Source organism: Brienomyrus brachyistius, chromosome 9 (genome assembly GCF_023856365.1).
Source record: "Brienomyrus brachyistius isolate T26 chromosome 9, BBRACH_0.4, whole genome shotgun sequence".
NCBI classification, from domain to species: domain Eukaryota; kingdom Metazoa; phylum Chordata; class Actinopteri; order Osteoglossiformes; family Mormyridae; genus Brienomyrus; species Brienomyrus brachyistius.
Window position 1 is genome coordinate 25735884 of NC_064541.1, and position 23032 is coordinate 25758915.

Sequence of the window (23032 nt, forward strand, 5' to 3'; positions counted from 1 at the left end):
AATCTTTCTCCAGGACCACGTGATAGTCATGGGATAGAACTGCTGCAGGGAATGATGCCGCACAGGATCCAATGATGACTACACTTAGTCACCCTACCTTACACACAGACACCCTACACACTAACTCGAACCCTAAACGATAATGAGTATAACTGACAAATTCACGAATGTCATACTATTAGTTACTGATTACCTTTAAAACGAACTACTCAGGTGCATCATTGGATATATAAGCATACAACGGCAAGTTAATGACGTATTTAACTTCGTCGTAGTCGACAATACGGACCAGCAAAATCCGGTGACGCTATGCGTCGCCACGTTCTTCCCGGACGTCCGACGTGCTGACGCATATGCGGGTCATTGGCTGCCTTCAGTGGTGCCCCACCCATCGACCTGGACTAGCGGTGGGAGAATAACGGAAGGCTACCGTGTCGCTCGAACCCCACTCTCCCGGAAAAGTAAGGTTTTCGTTCGTCGTGGGCTGTCCGCAGACATGAGGTTTACCGCGAATACGTGCGGCTGTCAGGCTGGGCATCCAGCGTAAGGTCGTATCTAGGAATGTTTAGAAATAATCGGTGTCTGTCATGGTAAATATGGGATCTGCCTGGAAATATATTTGCAAAATAATGCCCGCAGTTTTGCGTGTGTAACCGCCGTGTTTCGGGCCTGTGAGGATGATGGCCGCCCTCTGTGGTGTCTGTGTTCAAGCCCGGGCTGCCTGCTGCCATGCAGGGCGTGTTTACCTCGGAGCCTTCTGCCTTCCGGATGGGCGGCTGGGACCCCGCTCTGCTTCGCCTGCTTTGTTCGCTTTCTGCCGTTTTTCACATCTGATGCGGCAGAAACAGTTCGGTTAACTGCTGACATCAGTCTTCGTATGATTCTCTATATTAAAGTGCGCTGGGCAGGAACGGAAGGCCCGCGTGATGGGGAGCCGTGAGACGGCCTGTCGGACAGGGGACGGGTGGCTGAAGGTTCCCACGTCACAGGGTTTGTACGTGATACCGAAGGCTGCCCTAAGGACGGGCTGCCATGGGGCTCGGTATGGAAGGGCAGATGGCCCAATAAGGGGGTCTGCATCGCTTACTGTACAAGCCTCGTGAAATAGTTTTTAAAAGCATAGAAATACCGTTGGCCTTGTATGTACCGTGTCGTCTGCTGTATTCCTTTAAGACTCAGGGTAGGTTTAGTAATATGGAACCATTTTTTATTTTTTTTTTTTGGGGGGGGGGGGGGGGTTGAGTGTCACATGACAGATGTCCATGGAAGGTGTTAATCTTTCTGTTCTTGAGCTGTTATACGGGAGGGTCCCATATTCCTGTCCACTTGAAAAGTCGAGGTGTGGGTCATCGAGTGGCTCCGCCACAAAGAATATTCTGCCTGTCAGACCCCCGGGGGGGGGGGGGGGTCTTCCGGTATAGCTGTGTCTGGAGTACATAATCTAACTTATCTAGCTCTTTAAATGGGTTTCTGTGGAGGAAATTGTCTAGTAAGGCTTAGGTTAAAATGGTTATAAAAGATTTACTGTAGAACTGGTGATCTGTTTCACCATTCACCATTTCTCCGGTTTATGTAATTGGTAAACTTTCTGACTTCCTCATATACCTGCCATTCGTCCGCGAATGCTACTGACTCATGTGCGTCTCCGCTCGTGTTCCCGCAGGGAGCTCCTGAGTAGCCCCGCCCTCCACCTGCCTCGGCCCGTCTTCCCTGCTTGGCCGGAGGGCTCCTGACGACAGATCCACCATGTCTTACGGGAAGACAGACGCCTATCACTCGCAGCCACGGGACTTTGGCTCCCTCATTCAGACATGCAGCGTGAACATCCTGAAGATCACGCAGAACAGTGAGTTTAGTTTGTCTGATGTTGTAATTGTACTAGTCAGGGTTGAATACTTACTTGAGATCAGACAGGTAGTTGATAATTATACACAATTCTACTTAACATTTCGGGTAATGTTCAGGTCTCCCCTGTCTCAGACTCCCTTATGTCTTTTCGCTCACAGCTGCCCAGATTAAGAGCATGTTGTACCAGCTTGGGACAAAGCAGGACACTGCTGAACTGCACGACAAGCTGTGAGAGCTTCTCCTTGCTATGCATTCTCATCCGGTGTCACCTAAGGAAACCTCCTTCCTGTCACTGACGCCTGTCGTGTGGGTTACATGTGGTTTCTTTTGGTTACAGGCAGCAGGTACAGCACCATACCAACCAGCTGGCCAAGGACACCAACCGGTACCTGAAGGAACTGGGCTCCCTGCCGCAGCCATCCTCCCCCTCAGAGCAGGTGAGCACAGAGTTACTTACGGTGCCTGATCATGTACCAGATACAGACCCACAGTAGCTGCATATTTATTCTATTTCGTGGAAGAGCTGAGAGCACTTTGTACTGTATTGTTTAGTCTAGTACACCGCTGTTAGACTTTGGAGGGATACTGCTTGGACTTAGTCCTGACCTTGATAAGTGGTGCACAGGTAGCTGATATCTTTTTGTCTAATATTGCTAATACCAGTAACTGACTAACCTTCGAGCCACTTTTAGTGGTAGTGAACTTTGCTGGGGGTGGGGGGAACGCGCCATTGATATTGAACATATTGAACATATTACCTGGAAGTGTGGGTCAAGATTTATATATCGGAGTAATACCCATATCTTGAATTTTTTTTTTAAACAACTGCCAGCCAGTACTGTTATATTAACCAGTATATCATGCATCTCTTGTCTTGAGCCATTCCCAAAGACATATAGCTGAGGGCATCTCCAACTTCTCTTTCTTGCTTTCAGCGTCAGCAGAAGATCCAGAAGGATCGCTTGATGAACGACTTCTCTGCTGCGCTCAACAGCTTTCAGGTGCTGCAGCGACGGGCAGCAGAGAAGGAGAAGGAGTCAGTGGCTCGTGCCCGGGCCGGGTCCCGCCTCTCTGTAAGGCTCTCCTGTCATTGGACCTTTTTCTTGCCAGTCACTAACCAGCCTGTTACATACCACTGCGGTTGCACCACACTCCTGATGTGGATTGGATACGTTCGCAGTATATATATAATCATTTAAATATTCCAGATGTGTTTTTTTTTCTTTTCGATCTTCGTGTAAGCGGCTGTGAAAGCTTCTGTCCTCCCACAGGCCGAAGACCGCGATGAACAGCTTGTCTCGTTTGAGAAGTGAGTTCCTTAACTTCAATTTAGCTGTCTATAGTTGCAGTGTTCCTTCCATTCTTCATGAAGTGTCGTTCCACTGGAGCGTCCACTAGAGGGCAGCAGTTCTGTGACCCTCGTGTCCTAATTTGGCTGTGTTGTTGGCTGTAGTGATGACTGGGGCCAGCAGGGCCAGGCCCAGACAGAGGAGCCCCCTATTACTGAGGAGGACCTGGAGCTCATCAAGGAACGGGAGACCAGCCTTCGCCAGCTGGAGGTAAGTCCACTGCCGGAACACTGAACTGCTCAAAGCCGCCCTGTTTTATACTTACTAGGCCTGTACGTCCAAGTACCTGCTTGAAGGAGATTTAAAAGTCAAAGATTCTTGAAAGAATTTCCAGCGACACCTTGGCAGAACGGAGATGGTTCTTCTGGCCAGCATGTGATGGAATCCTTTTATATACAGGCTGTATTCATTTGTTCTGGTGTCTTTGTGTGATGCTTAGATCTGTTGTTTTAAGGGTCGATTTGAGCAGCTCTCATTGTCTGTTTTCATCATAGTCGGACATATTGGATGTGAACCAGATCTTCAAGGATTTAGCCGTGATGATCCACGACCAGGGAGAAATGATCGGTGAGAATGACCCTTCGCTCTTTTAGCACCCTTCCACGAGGCCGTGCCCTGTGTACAGAGGCAGGGCTTGGGTCGGTGCTGGGTACAGAGGCAGGGCTTGGGTCGGTGCTGGGTACAGAGGCAGGGCTTGGGTCGGTGCTGGGTACAGAGCAGTAATTTGATGTCCAGTTGCTGTTGTTTCGTGTGATCTGCAGACAGCATCGAGGCCAACGTGGAGAGCGCAGAGGTCCACGTGGAGCGGGGCGCGGAGCAGCTGCAAAGGGCAGCTTACTATCAGGTGCACTCTGGGAGCCTGCTGGTGCTCTCGTGTGTGTGTTCATTTTAGCGACGCTTGAAGTAGTGCTCTGTACCTGTAATTCTGTGAAGGATTACAGCAGGGTCACTGATAGTCTTCAGTCTACATGCTTTCTTTTCTTTTTCTTTTTTTTTTGGGGGGGAGGGGAGTGATTGACCTCCTGACTCTGTCCCCTGTCATCTTGCAGAAAAAGTCCCGCAAGAAGATGTGCATCCTAGCCCTGGTGCTGTCCTTGGTCGTCGCCATCCTGGCTCTCATTATCTGGCTGGCCGCTAAATGAGGCCAAACCTGCCGTCTCTGTCCCCGGAGGAGTGGGCTGGCCTGGGGGGGGGCTCCTCCTCCTGGTGCTGTCCCATTAGAACCACAGTGATTCTCTTATGTATTTATACCCCCTGAAGGAGATGATGGTAAAAATGAGCTTTGGGCTGTAATTAGACATTGCCCCCCCCCCCCCCCCCCCCCCCCCCCCATCAGTCCCACCTACTTACTGCACTAACACTAAACTGTATGTATTTCACTTTGAAAACAGAGTTGTCTTCTATTGGTGCAGGTGTGTGTTTTGCAGGAGAATATTTGTCTGTGACTGTCCGTCTGGTTCTCATGTGTGTTGGAGACCTGCATCCCTCGGTTCGGGCCTATATTAGCCCTACATATTATACGTTTGAACTTTAGGTTCAAATGAGTGACGCATTTCAATTATGACATTTGATTTTATTATCAAATGTAATGGCTCTGGGACGCACTCCAGTGACGCAGTGCTTTGAAATCTGTTTAATAGTGGTAAATATGAGTGCTAGAACAAAGCTGGCTGTCGCTTTGATATTTTTACTTAATTTATGTTATCCTACTTTTTAGAAAAAGCTACACATAATGTGAAAGTAAGGGTATGCTTCTTCACTTTAACCCATTAATATAATAGAATGTAATGTACTGAAGAGCGAGTCTGGGGGCAGGAATGCAGTGGCACGTCCTGTAACTGGCCGCTGGGTGAGCGTGGCACGATGCTTGCTGTCAGCCTGGTAAAAAGGGTTTTTAATAAAACATTCTTCATTATGGAGCTTTACTTTTCTGCTCAAGTCATTGTCTCTTAAGCATTTTTTGTGGAGTAGATGTAGCCTCCTATTGATGAGCCAGCGCATGATGGTTATTGCTTTGGCCACCATGTCAACTATCCAGAAAAACTGCAGACAGGAAGGTCACACAGCAGGTGTCTGTAATAGCAGCAGATGACCAGCAGGTGTCAGTGTAGGGTGGGAAGTGACTGGGTGAGACCTGCTCATTCTACTCTATTGAAACGTGCCACGCCCAATGCAGTTCACCACACCTCACGAATGCCCCATGTGATCTGCTGGGTGTTACTGCCCCCTTCAGTGCAGTGTAGAATGGGTTTGTTACTCCGGTATGTCCTGCAGGCCAATTCGTCACCAACCCCTGTATGGGGACTGAGAAGAAGGACCCCATGCAAAAGTATGGCTGTAAGCTCAGTTCCTTTACCGATTTACTACAGCACAAATGCATTTCTGACTGGGATCACAGTAGAGGTGTGCGCTCAGGTAGCCTCCTCGGACAGCTTTACTGGTACTGACGCTGAGTAGAGGGCTTGGGTTGTGCAATCAGATGCTGTAAGATCAGCTGACCCCTGGACCGACGGTTCCTCGTGGTTCTCCCCGGAGATCCTGTTTAGTGCTTTAGTCTTGGAACCCTGACCGTCACGATGAAAATATGCCCGTTTATCCTGTCCTGGAATGTTCCGGAAGACCAGGACCGGCTCTCGCTGAGATCTGCCGGCTTCTCATTGCTTTCTCATATTCACTCCCTGGTGTCCCCTTCTGCAGGTCAGCCTTGGGCTTTCTCACAGCACTTTGCATTTGGTTTCTGGATGCTGCGGGAGATGGGATGTGACATTCATTGTTACACCCGATAGGTGGCAGGCCACATTACCTTTAAAGGTGACAAGTATTGACTAAAAAACAGTATCTCCTGGTGGTTCTTGGGCACCACCAAAAAATCCACGTCTTGGTTCCCTTTGTATTTGTGTTTCAGTTGCTTTGGCGCTCGTTTTTGTTTCCCCTGAATGTAATATCTTGTGCTACATGATGGAAAATACAGAAGGCCGACATTTCACACTTCAAGACAGCTGTGGTTTGAGTCGTTGCGCCAAGACAAACCTGCAGATGTGACCATAGCAGAGTATTTTGTGTTTCGTATCTTCCTCTCCCTCATCTGGACATACCAGACATTCTATCCCTCAGCAATGGTTACCTACAGCAGACGGAACAGCGTGCCTGAAGCATGTGAGGCACCTTCCCACAGAAATGGATGGAGTTCAGATGAATGCTTGACATCGCTGATGGACACCTTGGCTTCCATGGGAAATTCTGGGCGTGCTGGTGGCAGACGGGAAGCCCATACGATGGAGATTTTAGCTTTCTTAGTGCGGGTTGGAAAGAGCAAATCTGCATTTCAGAGCAGGAATATCTCTGCAGACATCTCAAATTTAACCCAAATGGCGCCAACTGTATCTCTGTAGGCTGCTTCCTGTTATGAGGTCAGAAAACAGCCCAGATGAACATAAGAAAAGGAATATAAGCACAACCCAATAACTTGTGTAGGGACTGGGAGATGCAGCGCATTAACAACTGTTTTACAAATCTACTAAAACTCATGATTTCATAGATGTTATTGCCATGCCTTCAGGAGAAGAATTTATAACAATCAAAAATATTGAAGGCAAGCAGGATACATCTACAGGGTGATTATTTTTCATTGGATATGACATATAGAGAATGAACCGTCATCCAGTCACTAAAAAGAGGAACACATGGTGGATCTGGGAGTAGAAGAGCAGGATATGGGCCTGGGGGGGGGGGTAGTCCTGTATTTTTCCTGGTCCTGGAATGAGGCTGGGGGCTGGCTGGCAGACCCATTTGTCAGGCGTGATACCTCCCTCATTCTCAGTCACCTGTCTGAAGACCGTCCCTGGAGAATCATCCTGTGCGAGGCTTCCGGATGCAGACAGGAATGTGCAGCATCCTTACGGGAAAGATCAGGGCTGTTTTAATCAAGTGGATGAAAAGGAGTAGGTTGGGTGTCCCTGAATGCCTGGGCGGGCAGGCATGTGAGGTGGATTTCAGATGGGCGAGGGAGGGGACTGTTACTGCAAGGTGGTCTTGGGACGGGGGATACATTAATGCCAGATGGCCATTTCGCTCTGCTACACTCTGCATTTACGCAACGCACTGGCCTAGACTCGTGTCTAGCATCCTCTGTGCCGACTGCTAAGAGATGTCTTATCCCAACGTAAATCCATATCATTGTAATAGTCATCATATGCTTCGATGACTTCGTCTACCTGCTGTTGTTTTTGGCCTTCTAAAAGATAGCAGAGAAGGAGAATGCGAGATGAAGAGAAAGGGGAATGCGAGACCCCCAGAAGGAGAATGTGAGATGATGAGGAGGAGGATGTGAGATGATGAGGAGGAGGATGTGAGATGATGATGAGGAGCGTGGAAGCCTTCAAGCATCACTGGCCAGGAAATGGGCAGCTTGTGTTTGTGGCAACAGGCTGCAGGCATCTCAGCCCACGTGGCTTCGCCTTCTGCTTGCGCTCATCCAGTGTCTATAAGCATCACAACCCCTCCCCCATCTCAAAAAACACTCAGTAGAGAATAAAACTACATATAAGTGTTGGCAGTCATGTGCGAGATGAGTGGTTAGTCCAAGGTGTGGCCCAAAATTCATGGCAGTGTCTCCACCAATTCTGAGAAAATCAGCCCCCCTTTTTAAACCTTCCCAGAAATACTATACATTGAACTCAGAGGGGCCTAAAAGCATGCAGTCCTTGGGGTGTCAAATCATCAAAGCCCCCGTAGACTGTCAGCTTTTAGTGCTCCATCTGGGCATCAAGGTGAATCCAACCCTGCTTTAAAAGCCCCTCCCATTCCCAGCATACCTGTGTCTTACATCATCAGTCCTCTGTCTCTGCTACAGCACATGCTGAATGACTTCAGTGCAACTTCAGTAAAAAATTGCATGCATATTAGTTCCAGGAATGGTTCTCCATATTTACCGTCATTTAGAGCAGAGCCCTAGGAGGATCCAACCCCAAAATGAGCAGGTCTATGCGTGGGGTGAGAACACAGAGCCTTGGTCCTGAACACACCACAGCCCAGTAAAACAATGCCAGCCCTGCCCTCAGGACTGTCAGTATCAGCAAGACTAAGTCGCATCGAAAAGGCCGACCCAATCAGTGAATCTTTTCATCATCAGATGTTCAGACAGTGTTCAACCACACTACTCACACCACTTTAGTTATCTTCTGGTTCTCCTGAAGTCATAGTAAGTGAAGACCCACCTTTTCAAGCCGACTCAGCAGTAGAAGGGGAGACGACACACGTGATATGTCATCATTACGTGCCGGTATGCAGCACCATTATGTAAAATTACGAGGCCGGTACCTCTGGTAAGTCCTTCCTTCCTGTTGATGTCACAAGCTGACAGCCGGGCTGCAAGGTCACGCCCTTTTAACCAAGCAATGCTATCACTTTGAGCGTGAATAGCCTGGGGTGCCAACCGCATGCCTGTCACATCGTTTCCATGGCCCCCTGCTCAGGTGCAGCCGCCTGTCTGGGGTGATGTGCGTCCAGAGGGATCGTAAGCTCTTAAGCTAACAGTGAAATTTGCTATAATTTCTCATTTTAAATACACCCCTCAGAAAGTGTCTATTGAAATCCTTCTTTTCATTCCTTCTGTCTCTGTCATGTTTACCTTGAATATCTTTGTCTCTCTCCCACTATTCATCTCCATCATCTAAAAAATACACACACACACAGCAGAGAGTGAACCTGGGGGTCTAATCTGGGGCCCATGGAGCACACTGGAGGGTTAAGGGCCTCACTCAAGGGCCCACTGGAGGTGTGGCTGTTCTGCGGAGGTAAGGGCTCAAGCCGGTCCTCTTCCGATCACAGGCACAGAAGCCTGACCTCCTGAGCCACACATCGCCCCCCCCATCTCCCCAGCCTCCCTCTCCTTTCCAGTGGAAAACAGCCGCTGCAGTAATTCACATTCCTGCGGTCCCCATTTGGCACCTCCTTCTGCGAGTGCCAGGCTCAGCCAAACTGAAGAACATTCCAGGCAGCTGAAACATTTATTTTCTTCCCATTTTCTATTTTTGTCCCAGTAATTTGTCTTTGTCGGGTCAAAAGAGCAGAGAGGAGTTTGCTGGTGACCGGCGCTGCGGTATCAGTTCTGACGTTCTGCTGTCACATACCGAGCCTCAATTAATGTGAGATGTAGCTTTTTATCACTGGGGAGTTTTGATGCTTAGAGAACAGTATCTACATTGCTGGCTCCCCAGGACAAACAGACACCCCAATGGAGAATTTAGCCAAATCAGTCAGCATTTCTTATTAAATTTCTCACTTTGTTGACCATCAGTTATACTACGTTTGCATAAATTACTGTTTTGTACCTGAGATAAAGGGCCTCCCTCTCCGGAGTGTGCAAGTCAGAAGCTGACACTTCCCTTTGCATCTGCAGGATGATGTAACCGCGGTAACGGCCTCAGTGCCATCAGCGGATGGAAGTTTGTCCTTAGCGCTCAGTCAGGCCGGTTTGTGGCTGGCGGTCGAGCTGGATCACCCAGCCGGAGCTGCAGAGCTTGTTTACGAGCTGTGGCCCGTGTCTCCTCTCTGTCCCAAACCCGACATCTCATTTGCCGCCAGCATCCAGTGGTTAAGTCATTTTACCCGGTGAGTGAAATTCCTCAGACTTCACACAGCCACTACAAAGTTACAAAGTAAACTGGGTCCCATTGAGGAACCTGCATCTCCAAACAGCACCACACATTGAACTCATCACTGGGATGCAGTTGTGACCTTTTCACTGCAACAGGGGACTCAGTGCCAGCTTAGCATCTGTTCCCAGCACCAACCCCAACCATTATGAGCTCAGGAGGTAATTAATGGACCTCAACTGCCAGCGTGACCAACAGAAATAGGCCAGTGCTGGGCAGAACTTTCGGAATCCTGAAGTCAAAGTACAAATATACAGGCAGATTAAGCAATACACGGCATGCTATAATCTTAGACACATTACATGGAAAGAATTCTAATTCGGCACGGGACAGATGGCTGCTGTGTAGAGACAGGCATCCAGGACTCTGTCTGTCCAAAGGGACCGGCTCCTCTGGGTGGAAATAGAGAAGCTCACAGTTGTGATGATTATAGCTGCTTAGCACATATAGATGGTCCTGCTTTGCTCAGCAGCTCTACCAAGATGGTACTTTTACCCAAGGAGCTTGGAATAGTCCGTAATGCCGCTGCATTCCAGGACCTCAGATCGCAATCTCAGAGCATGCATCATAGGGTTATACTATAAGCAGAGTTAAGAGCATGCATCATAGGGTTATACTATAAGCAGAGTTAAGAGCATGCATCATAGAGTTATACTATAAGCAGAGTTAAGAGCATGCATCATAGGGTTATACTATAAGCAGAGTTAAGAGCATGCATCATAGGGTTATACTATAAGCAGAGTTAAGAGCATGCATCATAGGGTTATACTATAAGCAGAGTTAAGAGCATGCATCATAGGGTTATACTATAAGCAGAGTTAAGAGCATGCATCATAGGGTTATACTATAAGCAGAGTTAAGAGCATGCATCATAGGGTTATACTATAAGCAGAATTAAGAGCATGCATCATAGGGTTATACTATAAGCAGAGTTCCAAAGCGATCCAGGGAACAGACAGGAGAGGAAAAGCACAGCCCTGCATTTTTCCATGGTGATTTTTCAAGTAGTGAGCGTTCATCTGCTCAAGACGTTTGCTCTGTGTCCTGTTCAGCCGTCTTGTGGGGTGCGGTAGGTCCGCCTGCTTCATTCAGACCATCTGCAGAGATTCAAGCTGCATTTTTCCGGTTTTCCAAAGCTTGCGTGTCCCTCACAATTACTAAGTGAAGCTATAATAGGCAGCTCCCATTAGGCAGTGCTTACAGAAGTAATTCACTCCTATTTAATACTCAAGGTGAGAAAACAGTGTCGCACGCTGAGGAATGGTCTGCAGGGGATGCAGGCTGTGCACATGGATGAGACTGACGGCTCAGCAATTACATGTAAAAGAAGCTGCCTTCTGAGTGGGAAGAGGAATAAACAAAATGCATGAGTGTGGACAGGAGAAAACATGTGGAGAACCGGCTCTCAGTCTGCAGTATTAGACGCCAGAGAAAGAAGCTAAATTAGTCAACGATTCAAATTATTTAACAAATGAATGGATTTAGGCATCAACCCAGCCTTGTATTACTGGCTGTAGGTTTTCCTGTCTTTTCATCCAGTCAATCAAGGTAAACAAACTCATCTCCCATCTTCAGGTCATCAGCCCACTAAGATGGATGGCCATTTCTGGAGGGTGGGACTGGACCGCGTATCTGCCTGGGGGATCGTAAACCTGGATCCCAAAATGTTTTGTTGTGTGGTGGGTGCAGCAACGCGCTGTAGCAGTGCCTGCTCCCCAACCTGACCCGTGAGATGCATCAGAACCAGGATGGGATACACAGCATCTCTACAACCTTCAGTGACTGAAGTTCAGTGTGAGGCACTGAATTCTCAGGCTTTTGTACTGTAGCACAAGACCTAGCTGTTCTAAACCTAAAACATCACTCTATTGCTCAAAAGTGAACTTAAACTCGACTCATTCTGACGCATTGGGACAGGGTGATGATCCAACAGTAGCTGGGTCATTTGGGGACTCGAACTAGCAACCTTCAACTCGTATGCCAGTAAAAATATATCACATGCTCATGGTTAAGGGATGATGGGGAAAGAAAATCTTAACAAAAAATACCTTCACAGCAGTAAAATCTCTCCATCCACTTTCCACAAATATCTATCACTTATCGCAAAAACATGGAGGAAAATATGGTCTGATGTAAACTATGTAATATGCTTCTCAGAGGAAAATTATCATTTAATTCCTTAATGGGACAAACCTGCTTCTTAGGTTGATGAATAAATTTGTGTGATCAGCACCTGGAATGCAAACCAAAATAATGTAAGTTGGTCACATTTTTCTTCTGTCATCTTTTGATTCCTTTGCTCCCATCAAAACCCCGAACGCTGGCTTGGATGTGACTCTGTTGCTGGTCCAGAGCAAAGACAAAACTCACCTTCGTTCGTTTTCCAAGTCTGGACTCTTGGAGCAAACGGTTCCAAAAACAGTATGGAAACAGCAGCTGCTTCTGTTTCTAAAAGAAGAATATGAAACACCTGGAGATTTTTAATGGGAATTAAAAAAAAAAACCCATCTGGAATATGAATACACGCAGCCCTGGTGGTGCGGCATGTCGCTCCTTTCCGGGCCAACACCCCCTCCCATCTTATTTAAAGTGGGGCTCTTCACTTTGGGAGCAAAACAAGCTTCACGGAGCGAAAGTGTAACGCCGCGGAGAACAGAAACGGAACCTGAGAACCATGTTCGGGAGCCTGACTGCCGCCGCCTCCCTTCTCCTCCTGCTTGTGCCTGCGGTGAGCTTCGGAAAGGCGGCTCGTTTACGTCACATCTATCCGTTTCTTATTAAGATAAACTCGTTTATCAAAGGCATCTCGCATGTAATATATAACCGTACGTCGGTAAATGAATTCTTTAGGTTATTCCCCATGTGGCATTTTGCATACCGGTGATACTGCGCACTGTACTGCAGCTGAAGCGAAAGAAAGGCGCTATATACATCCCGCAGTAAATACACATGGCACTGTCACTGCACATCGTAACGGTGAAATTATCTGTGAGGAGTACGGACGCCAAGATATAATCTAATTTAAAATAATTACATTTGGTGTTGAAATATTTCACTGCAGCACTCGCGGAAATGACTGATATAGTTTTATGAATTTTTTTAATGACGAATATATTCGCTTTAAGTGCTGGACTGCGTCACAAGTAAACAAACTAGCTTCCTAACCTTATAAACCAACCCTTAAAAATAAATAATAATCCGTATCCTTTTTTTTCTTTTTATTAAGTACAAAAATGCACGTGATTTGACATCGTAAAATTGTACGTAGTGCGTGATTGTAAGCGTGAGATTTTGGTGATAGAGGTGGTCTGAACCAATTACAACCGAATACGATTTTTTCCCCCTGTATTTTTTAGACTAGATTAATTTCACATTGTAATGTATACTATTTTAATAATAGTCTGAAAATACGAACAGCGATTGTAAGATATTACTTTGCGGTGTACCGTTATTCTTTTAAAGCTGCTGTGCGACATTTCAGAACATGGCAGATTTTTGTGAATGGTATTTTATAGCCCGAAGCCTGCATGAAATACTCCTCGTAAAATATGAAGCATGTCTGAATTTCCGATTGGAATGGACGCTGAATGGGGCCGCGCGGTGGACACACGCGGAACTGCAACACGCTTGTACCAATGGAGTTGCATTTTCTCTTCCTGTTGCAGGCAGCAGGCCAAGACTGTTCCCAGCCCTGTGAGTGTCCCTCAGAGACCCCAACCTGCCCCATAGGCACCAGCCTGCTCCTGGATGGCTGTGGTTGCTGCAAGGTGTGTGCTAGGCAGGTGGGGGAGCCCTGTTCTCCGCTGGAGCCCTGTGACCACCATAGGCAGCTGTACTGTCTCTCCACCGCCCTGGGCAACAGCGACACTGGGGTCTGCATGGGTGAGCAAGTGAATCTCAATAACATAGCATTTCTCGATTCTGCACTGGGCTTTTACCAGGTATCCCGCCTCAACCAACCATTCTAAGGTGCAGGATCTCTGGATGTGGATTCCTACACCGTCAGAAAAAAAGTACCAAATTGTACCTTCACTTGTCACTGGGGCTGTACACTTAATTGTAAATATACATTTTAAGATAAAGAAATGGACTCTGAGGAACATTTTTATACCATGAGGCTACATTGATGATGTTGGTACCTTCGGAATGTCCATTTCTGTACCTTAAAAGCCGGGGTACAGTTGGCAGCCCCTTGAGGGTTCAGCCCCAGTGACAGTGTATCCAGTGTTTTGTCACAATAAACGATGAATGTGTCTCTGAGGGAGGGTCTAACTGTGCCTCCGCCCCGATGCCGCAGCCCGTGAAGGTCAGACGTGCGCCCTGGGTGGGGTCCTGTACCACAGCGGCGAGAGCTTCCAGCCGAGTTGCCGGCACCAGTGCGTCTGCATGAATGGCGAGATCGGCTGCGTTCCAACATGCGCAGTCAACGTGCGCCTACCGTCTCCCGCCTGCCCACACCCCCGGCGCGCGCTCATACCCGGACAGTGCTGTGAGGAGTGGGTGTGCGACCCGGTCCCCAGCGACGGCCGCCTCCAGTCCAGCCTGCCCGGTACGTCTTTGGGTTAGACACTGGCTGCTGTTCCAGGCTGTGCTGACGTGTAGCCAAAGTAAGCGGAGCTGTTAACTGCTGCAAACGCCCAGGAATGATGTCACCGTCGCCACAATCACTGCTGGGAAGCGGAAAAAGTTAACCCTGCTCACCAGCCAATTAGAGTAAACCTTCCCAAATGTTTCAGAGGCATTGCATATTCTGGGAGACTCACTTCAAATTCCTTTCACCTAGTTTGCACTGACCCCAGACCTGTTTATTTGCTCGGGATAAGAGACATATTATGCCCAGCTAAAGGGTCAGGCTTCTTGGAGAGGAGACCCTGGCTGCCCAGACCTTGCCAGATGTTCTCCTCTGCCTCACAGATTTTGTTTCACCCAGATTACAGAGACGCCCCAGATTATGGCCTGGAAGATGAAGGCCCGCAAGCCAACTGCATCACCCAGACCACCGAGTGGAGCGTGTGCTCCACCACCTGTGGCATGGGGGTCTCCACCCGCGTCACCAACGACAACGAGGGCTGCCAGCTGGAGAAGCAGAGCCGGGTCTGCATGATCCGAAGGTGCCAAGCTGAACAGGGGGCCACTGCCAAGGTGTGTTGCGGGTGATGCCAACACCACTGCCCATTGGTTGGGCACTAGTCACATGATTAAGCTGCTACACATATTAAAGTTTCCAGAAAGCCAATTACTGTTTTCGCAGCTGAGATGTTTAAGGCACCACGTTAAGCACTGTAGGTCACTTCAGAATACAAGCAGTTTTGTAACTCAGGGTTTCAGGATCAAATGAATCTAAACACCACATAATGCTCGAATAACCACATAGAACCGGGTGATTAAAGGCCATAACTGCTGCGGAAGAAAGAAGGATTTCAAAAGGGAGCCTTTCTCCGTGTGTTTGCAAACTGTCAGCGCCGTTCGTCTCGGTCTGCAGAGGGGGAAGCGGTGTCAGCGGAGCCCAAAATCCCAGCAGGTCGTGCACTTCCAGCTGTCGGGCTGTACCAGCGTGCGGGCCTACAGACCCCGGTTCTGCGGGACGTGCACGGACGGCCGGTGCTGCACGCCCAAGGACACAGTCACCGGCGAGGTGGAGTTCCGCTGCCCTGAGGGCGATGGCTTCCGCCGCAAGATGATGTTCATCAAGTCCTGCTCCTGTCATCGCAACTGCCCCCATGACAATGACATCTTCCTCACCACCCACCTCCGCCAGATGAGCGGGGACTACGAGAGCGGCATGTGAGGACCACACCCGTGTGAGGGCCACGCCCGTGTGAGGGCCACGCCCATATCAGGACCATGCCCATGTGAGGGCCACGCCCATATCAGGACCATGCCCGTGTGAGGGCCACGCCCATATCAGGACCATGCCCATGTGAGGGCCACGCCCATATCAGGACCACAACCATGTGTGCTGGCATTCACTGCAAACACGCATACAATATGCATTCTCTACACACGCTAGCACTACCTGCACTTGTGACACACAGACATACACATGCGCCGTTCTGTGCATGGTTGTGTCCTGACCAGAGATCTTCCTGGTCTCTCCAGAGAGGAGACCCTGCTATCAGTGCACAAGTACTGACAGTCTGTTCATGCAGAACTTATAAATAAGTCATCGCCACACAGCAAAAAGCACTGATAGCCTTGAGATGACGCACCCCAGCTGTGTATCGGACTTTGGAGCTGAGGGGTGTTGGGTCTCCAGAAAGACTGGTGCAGGGGCTGATTTGGAAGGATGGACCTGGAAAGCACAGCAGTGATTTCACTCACAGATTCCATGAGCATGCAGGACCCTTTGGGCTGCCCTCTAAAATGCCTGAAAACGAGTTTAATAAGTTCTATCCAATGAACATGAGCATTTTACAACGAGCATTTTAAATGCGGCTCATTTGACAATATACTGTATATTGCTTATCATATTTATATTTTAATTGGAGGAATATTGTCTTATGTAAATACTGTAAATAGCCCTTGTACAGTTTTGTACCATATTTATGTTGAATTCTTGATTGCCCTTATTATATTGTAGTCTATCGCTAAATCCACTACACTCCCTCCCCTACAGTGCAGTTGAGTATATATTTCAGGCACCTATGCACTTCCAATAAAAGCTTATATTTTTTTATGTGACTCTTTCTTATACCTGAATTCCTTTTCATTGTGTGAAATAACTGCTGGGCAAATGAATTGGGAATTGGGGGGGGGGGGGAGGGACAGTGGGCTGCTTAACTTTTTAGAAATAAAACCCGATGAAAAATGACAAAACGACAGAAAGCTTGTCAAATGTGCCCATACATACATACTGCGGAACGTGAGAGTTCAGCTTTGTGACTTTAGTATTTAACTGCTGAAAAAGCTTCAGACTTTCGTATTGAATTAATTAATGAATTAATTAATTAATGTAACACGATGGGCCGACTCCTTTTATATTTGTAACTTGAATGGCTGATCATTCTAAAACACACAATGCAATTGGCTGACCTTTGTCAAACGTGTTAAATGATTGGCTGGCTTTTTCCAAGCATCGGTCCCCATTGCCTGTGGGTTTTGAACATCCACTGTCTGGGATAGAGGAGGATCCTGTTTGCTTATATACTTGTTTGCCTACATGAACTGTCTCCACAGCTGTAATGGTATTCAGTACATAATGTTGTACCTTAAAATCACTATAGATGTACTCAAAATCAGTTTGCAATCATTTAGTTATACATACAAACGCAGATGGCCTTTTCCTTATATAATATTTACCCGACCCTCCATCATAGCAACAAACACACAAAAATGCGCTATTATTACTGAAATCACCATCGAATTCTTCACTACAACAGTCATCTCAGAAGAAAAGAGCACTGAGAAAACCTTTAGTCCCAGCTACCAACCAGCTTAACCATCTAATTAATTTCCCATGAAGCAGAAACGCTTGATAAGCAGGCAGGTCTGGAAAGCATTTGGTGTTAATTAGGAGGGAGCGGAAGGCTGGTCGCTTATCTCTATAAAACTGGCAGTAGACGAGCTAGCAGGTAAAGTGGATTTTGTGGTTAATCTGAAATAAAATGCTTTTTCTAGGTATTTGGGGACTCATGGTTCTTAGTTCTTTGTCTAATGGACAGTTTGCTAGAGAAAGTCAGTCACAAACACCTTCACTTTGGAAGAGGCTGTGGTCTGATACACGACGGCCCCAAGCTCTGCAGTCACCTCATGAACTGTTCCCTGTGCTGCCTCTACAAGAGCTACAGGAGGTGTCAAAATCACATAAGGGACGCCTGGACATCTTAGAACCTAGTAAACAGGCTATAGATGCACCGCTAGTGATGCAAGAGTCTCAGGAGCTGCCTCAAGAGGTGATATCATTCACACCAGGAGCTGCGGAGGCACCTGTGGTCACGCCAGGAACTGAGGAGGTGCTTTTGGTCATGCTGGGACCTGCAGGCCTACCTGTAGTTATGCCAGGAACTGAGGAGGTGCTATTTGTTACGCCGGGACCTGCGGAGAGGCCTGCGGTGACGGCGGGGCCTGCGGAGGGGCCTGCGGTGACGTCGGGGCCTGCAGAGGGGCCTGCGGTGACGTCGGGGCCTGCGGTGACGGAGAGGCCTGCGGTGACAGAGAGGCCTGCGGTGACGTCGGGGCCTGCGGAGAGGCCTGCGGTGACGTCGGGGCCTGCGGAGAGGCCTGCGGTGACGGAGAGGCCTGCGGTGACGGCGGGGCCTGCGGAGGGGCCTGCGGTGACGGCGGGGCCTGCGGAGAGGCCTGCGGTGACGGAGAGGCCTGCGGTGACGGCGGGGCCTGCGGAGGGGCCTGCGGTGGCGGAGAGGCCTGCGGTGACGGCGGGGCCTGCGGTGACGGCGGGGCCTGCGGTGACGGCGGGGCCTGCGGAGAGGCCTGCGGTGGCGGAGAGGCCTGCGGTGACGGCGGGGCCTGCGGAGGGGCCTGCGGTGACTGCGGGGCCTGCGGAGGGGCCTGCGGAGAGGCCTGCGGTGACGGCGGGGCCTGCGGTGACGGCGGGGCCTGCGGAGAGGCCTGCGGTGACGTCGGGGCCTGCGGAGAGGCCTGCGGTGGCGGAGGGGCCTGCGGAGGGGCCTGCGGTGACGGCGGGGCCTGCGGAGAGGCCTGCGGTGGCGGAGGGGCCTGCGGAGGGGCCTGCGGTGACTGCGGGGCCTGCGGAGGGGCCTGCGGAGAGGCCTGCGGTGACGGCGGGGCCTGCGGAGAGGCCTGCGGAGGGGCCTGCGGTGACGGCGGGGCCTGCGGAGGGGCCATTTGTAGTCATGCCCGGAGCAGAAGAGGCACCTCTGGTCACACCAGGAATTGAGAAAATGCCTGTGTCCCAGTGGCAGCATGTTCAGGTACAGCAGCTTCCTTTCATGGATCAGCAACCTGGGTTTTCCCAGGAACCTATACCACAGTCCTATGTACCACTATGGCATGAGGTCCCACAGCAACAGTACCAGGGGCTGCAAGATCAGGTGGTGGAACCGCAGCCCTGGGATCCGGAATGTCATAGACAGTTGCAGCCCAGCATGCCCCTGTGGACTCAGGCTGAACAGCCCCAGAGGCCCACATCTGAACAGAAGGTCCTGAGGTTGCAAAGCAACCCTACTGCTGAACATATGAAAAGACCTGAAGCTGAAGTACAGCCTGTCCTGGCAGAGTGCCAAGAGAGCTCCGTCCTGGTGGCTGTGCAGAGGGACCTGCTGGGCTTCGGCCGGCTGATCCAGCCCGCTGAGGTGCACTTGGGAGGCTGTGCTCCAAAGGGGCAGGATGCTTCTGCTCAGCTGCTGCTGTTCGAGTCGGAGCTCCATGGCTGTGGCAGCACCCTAACGGTAGGCAGCCTGGCGCTACGGGGGTTAGCTTAGCATTTACTAGCTGTAACAACCGATTATGTAGTAAATGAAACAAATTTTCATTAGCTACGTTTACATTTTCAGGGGTGCGTTTGCCAAAGGGTTTTCCCTAAAGTAGTTTGTTACCTCGCACTTAAGATCATTTTTTGATAAATGAGTGTTTCTCAAAACCCTTTAACTGAAGTAACTTCATTCCAAAATTAATGGGTGATCTGACCCACTGGTTATCTTCTGTCATTCTTTATTTGAGCTTTTACCAGTTATTCTGTCACAGATGCCAGAAGTCACCCGAAAGTATCCCAAAGATGTGCTGATGCTTATGATGATTATGATGATGATGATGATGATGGTTGGTTAATGCTGTGATATGAAATTATAACGTAGGCTATAAATTTGTTACATTTTGTCACGTTATTGCTTAATTCGTTGTTCCACTAGTTGTGTGGGTACTAACTATAGTAAAATGCCCATCCAACTACAGATGACCGAAGAGTTCCTTGTGTACACCTTCACCCTGAAGTACGAACCACGAGAACTGCTCTCTGCTCCTATTGTGAGGACGGACAGTATGACGGTCAGCATCGAGTGCACCTACTCGAGGTGAGGAAATGTCATGTCTGATATATTTGGGGAGCATCAGTGCCTGTCGCATGCGAAATCTGGGAGATGATTATCCTAATGTGGCTAATTGTAGGAAACACAAGGTGAGCAGCAGCACCCTAAAGCCAACCTGGATCCCCTTCTACACGTCGCTGTCTGCAGAGGAGCTCTTTGTCTTTTCCCTGAGGTTCATGAATGGTAGGTGAGACGTTTGTAGAAAGCCTTGTGGCCTTGTATTTTATTGTATTCTTTTCTAGATGACTGGCTGTCAGAGAAGGCTTCCAAAGTCTACGTGCTGGGAGATGTCATGAACATCGAAGTCTCGGTCTCATCAGCCAACCACGTACCTCTCCGCATCTTCATGGATAGCTGCGTGGCAACCTCAGCTCCAGACGTGAACGCCGCTCCCAGATATACCTTCATCCAGAACCACGGGTGGGTGTGGCAGCCGCCCGGGGGCGAGTCGGCCCTCTGGAAGCTCCAGCCGTAACATGCTGCTGCTTCTCCTTCAGCTGTCTGACTGACGCCAAGATGACGGCCTCGCGCTCTCGCTTCATGCCCAGAACCCAAGACGATAAGCTGCACATGCAGCTGGATGCTTTCAGGTTCTCCCAGGCCCCTCACAGCTCAGTGAGTAAAATCCGGCCTGTCGGTTCGCGTCTCATTCTGTTCTGGAACGGCGGCTGACGTGTGAATCCTTCCAGGTTTACCTTACTTGCTTCTTGAAGGCATCTGCAGCTTCTGTTCCCAGCGACTCCCAGTACAAGGCCTGCTTCTTCTCTGCCCCAGCTAACAGGTGTGTTTGGTAGGTCTGAGGGTCGCTCTCGCTGACTGTGAGTGACACCCACTGCCTGTCCCTGTAGGTGGATGGCTGTTGATGGGGACAACAGTGCGTGCTCCTGCTGTGACTTTGACTGCAGCCCCAGGAAGGCCAGACGTCTGGCTGACTCAGGTAGCTTTTATTCTCCAGTGTGGAGGTAACGCTGATGATGATGATGATGATGATGATGATGGTGATGAGGCTTCTGCTTTCCCTACTCCAGCAATGTACTGGGAGGGCCAATCGACCCATGGCCCAGTCTCTGTCCTTGAGAAGCCTGTGCAGAATGATCTCCTCCCACAGCAGAGGATGTTTAAGTGGTGAGCCGCATGGTAAACGGAGACCATGAGGAAATGAAATGAAATGGTTATGGTGGACAACCTGTTCTCCAAGGAGTCACATCTGAATATGTGGTTCTGGCTGGACTGGGGGGCGGAGTCACAGTACTGCTCTGTATAAGTGCTGGAAACTTTTCTTCAAATGAGTGGATTTAAACTTCAAAATAAAAAAATTAAATAATTTTGCTTTGTGCTGTACAACCTTGCACAAGGGAAGCCCGTTTCACAAAGGAGTTTAATTTGCAGAATGCTCACTTTCGATCCTGTGTGTGTCAAAGCCTCAAAGTGTTAAATATTCTCATCCAGGTAAGAAATGGATTTTGAGGAACATCAACAGGCTCCTGCTTTAGGGGGTTTAGTCATCTTAAACTATGGTTGTCAGCGTGATGCATTTTTCCCCCCAATCTGTGCTGGGCAGGTGCGTTCTTGGTTTTTCATAACAGCCATAACGGCTGCTTTGATAGTGACTCTGCAACAATGCACTGGTGAAAATGCAACATGGCTGAGTTGAACAATTTTATTAGTGTTGAAATTATCAGGGACTGCTATTTAATACCCATAAAACAAATTTTCTGTGCCTAATTTTACATAAAAATCCCTTTGCAAATCTTGTATGAATTGGAAAAAATCAAATGTAAATGTGTTGTATTCTTTTTGTCTGAACACCTGTCCTTCAGCTCTGAGTAACTTGACTGTTGGCCATACTGGGCCCAGCTGTGATTATACATTTGCTGTGTAAGATGACTCAAACCCCAGTACATAGTGTGAAACCAGTGAGCTTGACTCCTTGGCTGAGCCTAGCATTGGGAAGTTCATCAGTAAGTGGTTAGGAAAAGAGAGGAGGCATTGTGAAGCTGATCAATGCTGTGATGCTGCACGTGCAGATAAGCTCTTTGTGTGGTCTGCACCACCCACCGCAGCCCCCGTCACGGAAGGAAGCACCATAAACTGGAGGCAGTCTTTGGTTCCATCTGTCACGACACGCTACCTCAGATCGGAAGGTCACCGGTTCTGATCCTACGGTCTGAAGTTTTCATTGTCAGACATTTTGAAACAAGGCCCTTAACTCCCAGTTGCTCTCTGGCCCTCTTCTCCAAGGTCCAAATTTCAGTGATGGAAAGCCAAGATACACAGCCACCACTAAAATGTGAGCATGGAATGGGGAGCTGTCTTACTGGATTTTGCTGATCAGCTGGGGATTTGATCGCAAGGCCCAGATGCAGCCTGCAGTCCAGCTGTTGAACACCCCTGTTCTAGGGACCGTCTGATCCATCCATCCATCAAATGAGACCAATAGGATCAGACTGGGATACAGTTGAGTGGCTCTGGGCTGGGAGATGTACAATTGGGGGTGGCACAACTTTTTCTATGTTTCTTGCTTATGGGGGAGGGTCATCTAGAAGTAATTTTGGTTAAGTTCAGGGCAAAGTATGTAAGCAGGTGTTTTGAAACCATATTTACATATTTTGTGTCGTCAGTGACAGAGCAGGATCACAAGTCGCTATCTGCTACACGTGCTTTGCATTACACAAAATTAATTCTAAATTCTTCAGACTTCAATCAGATCGTTTGTACTGTGAATGAGATCTGTAGTCGTAACCATAGAGATTTTTTAAATAAAAAAAAAGATTCATGTAACAAAGCATATAAAGTATTATGGAAGTAAGTTAAAACGTGTTGGAAAACGTAATATATGTTAATCTGATGAGAATAATATTGTAAATGTCTTTCTGAACTGCAATCATTGTTCTCTCTCGCTTTTACTCCAGCCCCCAGTACCGATCACAGTACCTCATAAATGATTTCTATCAGTGATGAAATAAGTGTTCGTGTTTAGGATGAGAGCGAATACAGAAAACGGTTCAGCTCCGAAGCTGCACGACGGGTAACGAAAGGTACATAGGATGCAGGTAATAGGATGCCCAGAAGACCTTCACAACGTTCTGATGACGTTCTGCACTTTCACACCTGTCGTAGCACGCTGATAATAGATATCTGTGTCTCGCTGTATTGCTGCAGGACACAGCGATGA

The 23032-nt window shown here is 48.7% G+C and overlaps 3 protein-coding genes across 4 annotated transcripts; all 3 read left to right on the plus strand.

The window, feature by feature from the left end:
• The first annotated feature begins 308 nt into the window (after nucleotides 1-308).
• LOC125749131 (syntaxin-12-like) lies at nucleotides 309-5122 on the plus strand. 2 transcript variants are annotated; one of them, XM_049026052.1, is made up of 10 exons: nucleotides 309-461; nucleotides 1664-1846; nucleotides 2007-2076; nucleotides 2186-2285; nucleotides 2784-2921; nucleotides 3120-3157; nucleotides 3302-3407; nucleotides 3692-3764; nucleotides 3959-4041; nucleotides 4247-5122. In XM_049026052.1, the coding sequence occupies exons 2-10, from the start codon at nucleotides 1747-1749 to the stop codon at nucleotides 4337-4339; spliced, it is 801 nt and encodes a 266-aa protein (XP_048882009.1). In that variant the 5' UTR covers nucleotides 309-461; nucleotides 1664-1746; the 3' UTR covers nucleotides 4340-5122. The 2 variants fall into 2 exon arrangements, with proteins under 2 accessions (XP_048882009.1, XP_048882010.1); XM_049026053.1 differs by having other exon boundaries at nucleotides 448-548.
• A 7334-nt stretch (nucleotides 5123-12456) lies between these two features.
• On the plus strand, nucleotides 12457-16534 carry LOC125749610 (CCN family member 2-like). The gene is made up of 5 exons (XM_049027034.1): nucleotides 12457-12581; nucleotides 13519-13735; nucleotides 14151-14402; nucleotides 14784-14995; nucleotides 15336-16534. The coding sequence occupies exons 1-5, from the start codon at nucleotides 12528-12530 to the stop codon at nucleotides 15639-15641; spliced, it is 1041 nt and encodes a 346-aa protein (XP_048882991.1). The 5' UTR covers nucleotides 12457-12527; the 3' UTR covers nucleotides 15642-16534.
• Nucleotides 16535-17715: 1181 nt separating this feature from the next.
• LOC125748887 (fibrous sheath CABYR-binding protein-like) lies at nucleotides 17716-21181 on the plus strand. The gene is made up of 9 exons (XM_049025555.1): nucleotides 17716-18283; nucleotides 18644-19221; nucleotides 19724-19842; nucleotides 19937-20040; nucleotides 20100-20277; nucleotides 20355-20472; nucleotides 20547-20638; nucleotides 20706-20794; nucleotides 20886-21181. Exons 1-9 carry the CDS (start codon nucleotides 17716-17718, stop codon nucleotides 20984-20986), a joined length of 1947 nt encoding a protein of 648 aa, XP_048881512.1. The 3' UTR covers nucleotides 20987-21181.
• Nucleotides 21182-23032: the final 1851 nt, after the last annotated feature.